The sequence below is a fragment of the Pelobates fuscus genome, chromosome 9, assembly GCF_036172605.1.
Source record: "Pelobates fuscus isolate aPelFus1 chromosome 9, aPelFus1.pri, whole genome shotgun sequence".
NCBI classification, from domain to species: domain Eukaryota; kingdom Metazoa; phylum Chordata; class Amphibia; order Anura; family Pelobatidae; genus Pelobates; species Pelobates fuscus.
In genome coordinates, this window is record NC_086325.1 from 146,394,733 (window position 1) to 146,406,128 (window position 11,396).

General features: G+C 38.3%; 1 protein-coding gene across 1 annotated transcript in view; it reads left to right on the forward strand.

Annotated features, from left to right (window-relative positions):
- Positions 1–9,594, forward strand: part of MECP2 (methyl-CpG binding protein 2) — a 65,148-nt gene extending 55,554 nt beyond the window's left edge. The window contains exons 2-3 of the mRNA XM_063432688.1: positions 5,055–5,390; positions 6,724–9,594. Of these exons, the coding sequence (XP_063288758.1) occupies positions 5,055–5,390; positions 6,724–7,750 (1,363 nt within the window). The 3' untranslated portion in view covers positions 7,751–9,594. The remainder of the gene's footprint in view (positions 1–5,054; positions 5,391–6,723) is intronic.
- Positions 9,595–11,396: the final 1,802 nt, after the last annotated feature.

The following is an 11,396-nucleotide window of genomic DNA, read 5'->3' on the forward strand; positions in this document are numbered from 1 at the left end:
TTGCAAAAAGGCTCCCATTGGCTCCTGTCATGCCAATCACCCCATACACTTACCTTTTGGGGGTGTGGAAGTGACAGGAGCCAATCACATTAGTTTGAAGGCTATTTATACTTACCCTTTTCCCTTAGTTCCTTGCCCTATCGTGGTTTCTGCTACAGTTCCCTTTAGTGCTTGTTGTGTTCAGTTGTGTTTCTCCGTATTTTACCTTGGCTTTGTATTCTGACTTTGTTTTCGCTTTATCCTTGTCTGTTCTGTTTGCCGGCTTGCTGATTCCTGTGTACCAGACCCCGGCTAGTTCTCGTTTACGTTGTCTCTTTGAGCCCTTGACCTCGGATCGTTCCTGACTCTGTACTTCTCCTATTACGTCGAGTCCGGCCACTCTAAGGTCCGGTAGACGTATCTCTCCTCTGTGCTGTCTTCTGTTTGGCTGGATCCTGCGTGTAGGGGTATATTCTCGTTACATGGATGCATTTTAGGCAGCCATGACCCAGGAAGGATCTCTAACAGCCATCTAAGGAGTTGCCAGTGAAGTTATCACCAGGCTGTAATGTAAACACTGCATTTTCTCTGAAAAGACCGTGTTTACAGCAAAAAGCCTGAAGGTAATGATTCTACTCACCAGAACAAATTCAATAAGCTGTAGTTGTTCTGGTGACTATAGTGTCCCTTTAAGCAGGGGATAACCCTAATTACTAGACAAAGAAAAAGAACAATATCCAAGACATTCACTCGAAGTGGATGTCTAGGAATAAGTACAACTTTAATTAGATTAGTACCTTAAAAGCCAAAGATATGTAAAACCTCTATTTGTCCTTAAGGCATAGAGCTACCTTTACCAATTAAAGGGTCCTAAATATGAACAATATGTACATACTAGGTATAAGGGAATCAGCCATAAGGTGCAGATGAGCGTTCCACTTGAAAAGAATACCCTGCTATTGGGCAGAAACAAATGAGAGGTGATAAGGGAAGGGGGGATAATCGGAATCTCTACTAAAAAAGAGAGAACCTCCTAGACATCAGCTAGTTGAAGTCTAATACTTAGTAATCCGAGACGAAACGGAAAAGAAACTCCCCAAACGATTATTAAAATGACTGCTCCTTTCCCACCATAACCACCATACCGTAAGAATTAATCCACATCTGTCCCTAATACCTCGGCACCGCACGAAGCTAGTGCCTACCTGAACCAAAGACTCTATATAAATAACTCAAAAACAAAAGTGCTACCTAACAAGTGCAAAAGTGCATGGTTAAAACTAAATAAGTCAAGCCCAAAGTGAGCTCTCTCATCAAAGATTCCATTTAAATACCCAAGGGTTCATTAACCCTAATTAGGATCAGGCATTTAAGGGGGTGTTCCCTATAGTGTCTTATCCAATGTGCCTGGTTCGATATACAAAGAGACTCCCTCAGAGGTGTATGCTTAATAAGCTTAACCCCTTAAGGACACGTGACATGTCATGATTCCCTTTTATTCCAGAAGTTTGGTCCTTAAGGGGTTATGGAATGGCACCAATAATCTAACATTACATGGCGTTTGTACCACCATATGTTGATCTAGTAATCACGAAAAGATGAACTACATTACCCGTTGCCGTCATAAATCTGAAAAGGCCGCCCTCTCGCTAGTACCGACACGCCCATCTGGGAGTCACCGCATCACAGTGTGGTATATCCTATCCCACGTGGGATGTATGGGTGGGATCTAACATTGATAGACAGTGGGCGTACTTGACAGCTTAGGGGTAGGCTTGTGACGTCCGCTTTACTGTCAGATACCTGTGGGCTATTATTCACTGTATATTACGTATGTGAATAAAAATGCTGAAAGCTCAAACTATCAAGAGCCCCATCAATTACTAAGCGTCATGAACATATTGAGGTCACATAGCTTAATTAAAAAATTATTTACTTGATGCATGCACCATAAAATGCTGTTACCATCTTAACTATTGGGTAAAGATATATCCAAGATATACATCAAGAACTATAGCCATACATATTTAAATTTCAGCGCTTAATAGATAATCCCCTTATGTCTTCAACATAAGAAACAGTAAAAAAAATAGTAAAAAACATATAGAACAATAAACGATATATGGAACAAAAGATAAAAAAGAAAAAATAATAAAATCCAGCAAATAATCGTCCGGAATCAATTGAGGGAAAATACCACTATAGAAAATCCAAAGTCCACTAAATAGGAGTGTGAGTCCTGCACAAAAAATCCCAATGTGTAATGGAAAGTAGGGGTCCAAATATACGAAAATACCTTGGATAAAAGGGAAACAGAAACGGTATATAGTGTAAATCCGCTACAAAATTTATTCCAGATATAAAAATCCCCCCCTACATAAATACTCTTACACGAAAAAAGAGATACTCATCATAAAGCAAAATGATGCTCTTGTGCCTTGTAATGGCTCTTGTGCCTTCCATGCCCAGTCGTTTGTTCGGATGAAGCTGCAATTACTCCAAGAAGACAGGAGCTGCCCGGTGCACTCGGGAAAACTGTCTTTGATGCTGGCAGGAAAAAACGAACTTGCGGCAAATGCGGCTTTAGTTAGAAGCCGGTAAAGCAGGATATGCTGCAGACAAAATCTTGGTGGACACCTGATCAACGCGTTTCGCCCTTTCTCCGAGGGCTTTCTCAAGATAGGTGTCTCATGCCTGGCTTGGCGGAATAAAAACTTTTTCAACCAACATAAACATCAACATTTCATTTCAATTAAAAGGCTGTAACATAAAATATACAGATAATTGTAACAATAATTAAAATTGTGATGTCTATGCATCTTAACACATAAAATCTGAAATACATAATAGCAACAATAAATAAAGTTACAAATGCTACATCTGTGTATCTTTCACTAATGTAGCAACATCTTAGTGAATTTTCCGTATAGTGGCTACATATTTTTACTATATTAAATAAAACAATTGAATTTGTATATAAAAAAATACCAAAATGAGCCAATCTTATTTCAGAGATTATCTTATCAATAAAAATGCAGGTATAGGTTAACCAGAAATCCCCCCTTTTTTCTTTACTTAAAGAGCAACAATTTGTTAATACTCTTAAGGGGTGACTGTTTGAATGTTGTGCCCTGGTCGCACCAACACTATAAGATGTCTTATCAAACATATATGAAAATTAAATAAAATAAAATATCTTCTCCTGCATCGGAGCTTGGACCTGTATCATAATATTTTAGACATGGCGGTAGCAGATGTTGTATAAATCACAATATCTATTGGGCCATATTTTTCCACCTAACCCAAATGGATTATATATTTAATAATCCCAACGGTAATAGGGGTATATCAGCTAAACCTTTTCATGACCAAAATAAATCATAAAAAGGGTTTAGTGTGTAATGAGAAAGTGGAGCCCACGAATCAATAACTACACTATATTCACTAGTTCCAGCTCTGCATTCAGGCCCAAGGGGACAAGGGTCTTAAGATTGTAGATCCAGAACATTTCTCGATATGTTAAAATTCTACTTAGTTCTCCTCCCCTCCATGGAACTTCTATTTTTTCAATGCCACAATATGATAGGAGTGTGGGATCACGGTTGTGATGTACATTAAAGTGATTTGAGAGTGTATGCTTATCAAATCCTCTTTTTATATTGTATACATGTTTCCTGAGCCTGGTTTTAAGTGTTCTTTTGGTTTGACCTATATATTGGAGGCCACACGGGCACTCCAACTTATATATGACCTGTTTTGTATTACACGTGATACAGTTCTTAATCTGGAATGTTTGTTTAGTTATTGAGGACTGGAAGGTGGTACAATTTTTTCCTATAGTGCTTAATATGCATATGTGGCAATTGCCACATTTGTAGTACCCCTTTTGGCCACTCAAAAAATGATTTGATCTAGTTGGCTTATTATAACTATGTACTAGTCTGTTGCGTAGCGTGGGCGCCCCCCTAAAGATAACTATGTTTAACTGGTAAAAGCGTAGCCAAAGCCGCATCTTGGCGAAGTAGGTGCCAATGTTTCTGTATGCTGTTTTTGATCTTATATGCTTGGGCGCTATAGTTAAACACTAAAGGGCATAAATCATCAGTATTCATATTTGACTCTGCTCTTTTTTGCTTCTTGTGTAGGATGTTTACACGTTCTATACTTGTCACTTTTTCGAGAGCTGTATCTAGTGCTTTCTCGTCATATCTTTTTTCTATGAACTGTTGTTTCACTTTCTGGAGTTGTTGGTTACATATTTCGGGGTCAGAGCAGTTTTTCTCCCTAGTCCAAACTAATATACTCCCCCCCCCCCCCCCCCCCACCACCACCACCACTCTTAATACACAGCCGCCCCACTCCCTACCCTAATTTAATACACTGGTTCCTCCCTCCCCATTTTAACACACTACTCAGGAAGGTCCCCCAAGCCCCCTTCCTCCACCGTAAGATGAGCCGCCCGTCCTCCAGTTCCAGCTCTGCTCTTTTCTGGTCAAGCAGGCCAGACGCTCTCCTGGCACTGCGAGCAGAAGGGAAAGTGCCTGACCTGCTCTGTGATCTTGTGGCCGTGGGAGAAAAGACGATAATCATACAGGAAATATTTTTCCTGTCTTGCGACTGGTCGCAGCCACAGCACAAAGCGGCCCCAGGACTGGTGGGCTGCAAATATATTCATTGTGGGCTGCCTGCGGCCCATGGGCCACAAGTTTGACATGCTTAGTGTAATGGCTCTTGTGCCTTTATTTGCAAATAGCTGCTAGTTTTAGTGGCATATAGGTCCAGAATTCATTGTCTTCTTCTCAAGTTTTTATTTTCACAAAACTGTAGAAAATGCTCATGTTGGAGCTCATCCACTCACCAGAAGGAGAGAAAGCAGTGTCATGATGGGTTTTCAGAAATGTCATTGCTGGATGTAATAAGAATGGAGAAATAAAAAAAAAAGATATTGAATATTTGTGCCTTGACTTGGGCATACTTTTGGTATGATTCTGCTAAATATTATCATTATTTGTCTTCAATGCACTTTGCTTCAAATTTGTTACTAAAATCATTTGAACTATTGCTTTATGTTTTAGGGAAGAAAAGTCAGAAGATCAGGATCTCCAAAAAGATAAGCCGCCAAAACTAAGGAAAGTAAAAAAGGATCCAAAGGATGATGAGGAGAAGCTTGAACAACCGCATCCTTCAGCACAGCAATCGGAAGACCCTGCAGGGACTGCGGAAGCAGAGGACAGTGCTGATGAATCCCTAACTGGCCCAGAAGCCTCTGCCTCTCCCAAGCAGAGGCGGTCTGTGATTAGAGACAGAGGGCCAATGTATGACGATCCAACTCTTCCGGAGGGCTGGACAAGGAAACTCAAACAAAGGAAATCTGGCCGTTCAGCTGGGAAATATGACGTATATTTGATCAAGTAAGAAAATAGGGAGCAGTAGATAAAATACATATTGATTTAGTATTGCTTACAGAAAAGTTTAAAATAGTCAGAAATGTTAAAGTGAAGTTTTTATATAATTACTTGCCTCCGTGGCTATGTAATTGTTGTGCCTGTTCAATCCCAGGGTTGTAGGATAGAATCCAAATAGGGCCATCTCTGCCCTTCATCACTATGAAGTTGGATACATCGAATAGGCAGTTGGTGATCTTTAAGTCCAAGAGCTAAGAAAAGTGATTTGAATCCCCTTAGGAAAAAGAAGCCCTGTTAGTATTATTAAATCCATAATTGCCAATGTTTCTCTCTTTTTTTAATTTAATTTAGAATAGTCTGAGCATATACATTATTATTATTATTATTTATTTTTGTGTAAGGATTCATGAAATGCTAACATTGCAATATGTTATATACTGTGCAAACACACATTTAGGAAAATGGAGCCCAAAAGAAAGGGGAGGGCCCTACTTGTTTGACAGAGTACACAAAAAGTATTATAAAACTCACATAAAACGTACATATTCTACACAGTCAGTAAGGTTTCTTTTGTGTATCCCCATCTTTTAAATAAGGCACTATATGCTATATGTTACTACATTTTATAGGTATTATGTGTGTACTAATCTGGGTTAAAACTAGCTTTATACTATTTTATTTTTTTAAATACAAAAAAAAATTGCAAAATGGAGGCTGCTATCTTTTTAAACATAGTTTGGTTCACAGTGATCTGGGCTGTGTTTCTCTATCAGTAGAGAGCCATCCCTACTGGGCATGCAGCTTGCACACGTTGCTCAAACAATAGGGACAAAATTGAAGAGGTACATGTTCCATACTGCCTGACAGACTATGCTACTTTATAGCGGCAGCAGTGTTTTCTTTTGTAGTTGTGTTTTGAGCTAGAAATTTATTTTAGGGATCATGCGTAGAATGTATAATGTGAGTCTGTTTGCCCTAGTCAATAGGTAGAAAGTGCAAAGGGAGAAAGGTTAAGATGTTTTTGCAAAGGAAAAGGTGATTACAAACGTCTGGAATTACCAGGCAATTATTTGCGGTTGCTATACCCATAAATAGGTGGATTAGGACATAAAAGAACATTCCAGGTGAGATTCAATCATTTTATTTATGTAAAATCTTTCTGAATATGCAATCCTAAATTTGTCTTGCATATGATTGTTACCTGAAAAACCAACACAAACAAACATAAATAGCAAATATTATCTTCCATACAGTTTTGAGAATAACAAATACGTAACTTTTTTTATTTTTATTTTTTTCTTCTTATGTTCTTCTTCTTTTTCCTCTTTCATTTGTACAGTCCAAAAGGGAAAGCTTTTCGTTCCAAAGTTGAACTTATAGCATACTTCCAAAAGGTCGGTGATACATCCCTTGATCCAAATGATTTTGACTTTACAGTAACTGGGAGAGGGAGTCCATCTCGAAGGGAACAGAAACAGCCGAAAAAACCCAAAGCTTCAAAACCTGCTGGTACAGGCAGAGGGAGAGGAAGACCCAAAGGGAGTGTCAAATCAAAGATAGCTGTAAAGTCCGAGGGTGTTCAGGTGAAACGGGTCATAGAAGAGAGTCCTGGAAAACTGCTAGTCAAAATGCCTTTCTCAGAAACTAAAGAGTCTGACGCAACCACTTCAGAACAGGTCTTGGTAATCAAAAGGCCTGGACGTAAACGAAAATCCGAGATTGACCCACCGTCCGCCCCAAAAAAACGGGGACGCAAACCAGGCAGTGCCAGTGCTGCTGCTGCTGCAGCAGCAGCAGCAGCTGCTGCAGCAGCCGAAGCAGCAAGGAAAAAAGCAATTAAAGAGTCTTCCATCAAGCCTCTCCTAGAGACCGTATTACCAATAAAGAAACGTAAGACCCGGGAGACTGTAGATGTTAAAGACACCGTGATACCAGAGTATGCTTCCTCTGTCTTAGACAAAAGCAGTAAAGGACAGAAACCTGCAAGAAGTCCAGAGAGCAAAAGCAAAGAGAGTAGTCCAAAAGGTAGAACTACCTTCCCAAAAAAAGAGCAGCAGCATCATCACCACCACCACCACCATCACCACTCCGAAACTAAGGAACCCACAACCAACCCTGAGCCAGAGACTTCAAAGGACAGTGTAAACCCCCAGGAGCCGCAGGACTTAAGTGTCAAAGTTTGCAAAGATGAGAATCTGCCAGAAAGTGACGGATGCGCCCAGGAGCCACCTAAAACACAGTCCATTGACAAGTGCAAAAACCGAGGGGAAAGTGAGAGAAAAGACATTGTTTCTTCGGCTGTACCGAGGCCGACCAGGGAGGATCCTGTAGACACCAGAACGCCGGTGACTGAGAGAGTTAGCTGACTTTACGAAGATTTTAAAAAACAAACAAAAAAAACGTTAATAATAAAGGCAGCTGTTGTCTCTTCTCCTTGTGGGCAGGGCTCTGACAAAGCTTCCCTATACATGAAGTAAAGAAAAGTCTATTTTTTTCTCCACCTGTAGCTAGGAGTTTCGTAGCTTTGGGGTGGGAGTGAATGTCGAATGTGGATCTTTTTAATAACAACGAGCACAGTCAGTCAGGGGTGAAGACTTCTAACAGAGCCAGAAGCAGCTTTGCACTTTTTTTATACTCAATAGGCTCCTTTCAACATGGCTTACTCTGCATCATACTACTGACCAAGGTGGGCTGTTTTCTCAACTTTTTAGGTATGCCAACTATAGCTTTGTTCCTGTCTGCAAATTAAAACCCAGTGCCATCACACATGGGTCTTACACCACACCAAAACGGCATAATATATTTGATATATAAATTGCCTATGATAAAATCATAGTCGATTTCACCCAGATTATAGTTTTGCCAAATGATTATGTCCCATGGACTGAGCCAGAGTTAAAGAGGGAGAAAAACAAAACAGCCTTTCTTAATTTCCTGAGATATCTCATCTAATGGCTAAAGAAACAGCCCATTGCCTTGAGTTTTCTTTTGAGATTTTGCCCAGTCTTCTTATTTACTCCACTTAGTTCACTATGACACATAGTGTATTACCTCAAAGGCTAATGTATATATTTTGTTATTTTTCTGACAGTTAGGTACGCACATAGTCATACTGAACTAAACGGGATGGGGTCATTTTAAAAATAATGAATTGGATTTTTCAAAGTATTGAAACCAGTGTAGAAAGATTGAAATATATATAAATCTATATTTAATTGTATCCTAATTGCTCAGATTGTTTTTCAAGAACAGAGTAATCAATTTAAAATTATGAATGTTAGTGCAATAACGTACGTTACATAGAAACGTAAATGACAAACCATTAAAGTAGATTGGGTACTTTTGGTACTGCCAGAGTAGATACATATGGTTTTCAAGCATTTCAAGAGTCGCTATAAGGGAAATCAGTTTCAACAGTTCTTCCGGTTTAATTTATCTCAAGTAGGTTTACTTTTTTTTGGTTTTGTTTTTTAATTAATCATTGTTGTATTGGTTTTTTTTATTTTATTATTTTGCAAATATTTTTTATTATATATAAACACACCTGAAAATATAATTTTGGAATACTGTAATTAAAATCATGGAAGGATCCAAATGTATTCATTGACAGCACTGTGTTTAAACGCAAACAGTCAAAGGAAGCTGCAAATCTCTTAAAGAGTTCTAGTGCATTTTTTTTTCTTTTGCAGTTTCATAAGGACTTCCACTTAGGAGTTAGTTTTTGTTTTGTTTTAGTATAGGAACCATATTGCGCTCCCAAGTACCCAAGAACAAACCATAGCACTTGCTTTATATGAGATCTAAATTCAAGAAAGCTGTTCTACAGTAATATGTGTGGGCCCCTTGCCCTTATTAACTGAGTGAATGTGAGATTTGTGCTAGCTCTTGTCATGTGAAGGCCTTTCTAAAGTGTTTTTGTTTTGGGTTTGTGTTTTTGATTGTTTTGTTTTTTGTTTTTTTCCCTTGAATCAAGATACTTGTTAGTGAAGACGGTGTGAGTTTGCATGTGTTTTACACTTCAATCAAAGGCGTGCAGAACTCCTAGTAACAGTTACCTTCAAATATATACATATAACTATATGTATATGCACACATATTTTGCGTTTCAGATTATATATGTATAGTACAACATTTAGCTATAAATATAAACAGGTATATAATGTTTATCATGTTTTCTTCATGCTCATTCCAAAGCATATTTAAAATATAATAAATTTTAAAAAAAAAATACCATTACTGTCATCTGTATTTTGTATGGTAGGAATTTTAACAGTTGTCATTTAAAAAAAAATGTTTTTGTTTATATATTTTTTTGCAATTGTGTTGATGATATCCTGTATTAAGGAAGTCCTTATTAACCTGCTTTTTTATTTTGATTTTCCTAAAGAAATAAATATTTACAGAGAGAACAATCCTGTACATCAATGGAAATCAGAAAAAATAGCACCTTTTATTGATTATCTCTGCTGTGTTTCAGCTCTTAAAATGACAGGTTCAGCCAAGAATTTCATTCTAATGTCCAAAATGAAGCCTGTTTGATAAATTTGATATCTGAAAATTTACTTTAAATGGACACTCAGAAAGGAAGAAAAAAACAAAATAGGTTTTTAGCACAGTTAAATGTTTATAGCATAGACTAATCTAGTGTTGAGGAAAAGGTGCATTTACTATTCGCTTTGTTCACATTCTCCCATGCTCTACTTTATTTCTAATTGTGAATTGTGCCTTCCACTCTGCTAAAAAATAAAATAAAATCTTAATTTTTTTATTTTTGTTTTTGTTTAAAGGCAGAGCTCTTTAAGGGATTTTCCCTAGAGGTGGTAATACCTACATGTAGCAGTGTTTCAAATTCGACATTATAGCAATCTATTAGATGGATGGGTTTTTCAACGTAAGCATTAACTATTGAGTTATTGTTTTATGTGTTTCAAATTAAAGACTTATTCATCAGTATGATGGGCTGCGCTGAAAAGTAAATATAGCAATAAAAACATATCACGCTGGGTATCTCTTTAATTGTCATGGGGATAAAGGTTAGCAAACCTGCCTTTGTCAGTATCGACATCATGGGTAAGTGTATACATCCGGTAAGCACTGTCAAAAAAAGAGGACCCCAGGTTTTATGGGGACTTCTTTTTGGAAAAAATTTCTTTGTGATAACTTATAACATGTAAAGCTCGAAGTCCAGCATGTGACAGTGATGCTTACTCAGCCATAAGTCTGACTTGGCAATGTTTCGTACTGTGAAGGTGATCGTTCCAAGTTGAAACATTATTTGGGTCAGTATTGAATAAACCTCATTGTGATAAGCTGCACTCATGATTTATTATAATTTGTAAGTAATTAGTGTGTACCTTGTTTTGAGAACACCCACTGGAAACTAGACTGATCTATGAACCCTGTGTAATCGGGTATTACTTGAGTCAAGACTAGAATTGTTGACCACTGTTGATGTTAACTAGTAAGAGAGTTAGGAAACTGATCATAGTGTTAAAAAAAAAAAAAAAGCAGTCTTCATTTTAAGATGTGTGGTGTCCTCCTGCATGGCTCATAGCTTTAGTAGGCAGCAGTGCGGGTCAGCGTCTCCACGCTCTGCATGTGGATGCTGAATTTTCCTCATAGAGAAAGATTCAATGCATCTCTATGAGGAGGTGCTGATTGGCCAAAACAGTGTTTGGCCCGCCCCTTGCCAATTTTAGCCAATCCAATGCTTTCCTCAAGGGGAAAGCATTGAATTGGCTAAAAATTGGCCATTCTGATTATGCCACTAAGGGGGTGGGGCCAGGGCTGGCTGACCCGCACAGCGCTGGACATAAGGTGAGTTTTATTAACTTTTATGGGGGGGGAGGGGGACAAGCCACTTAAATGGTGGGTTAAACACTATAGGGTCAGGAATACATGTTTGTGTTCCTGACCCTATAGTGTTCCTTTAAGTGGAGTCACCCAGATGCCACCCCAGCTTTCTTTCTTCTGCTGCTCTCAAATCTACATACCTTTCTAAAGCATTGTGAT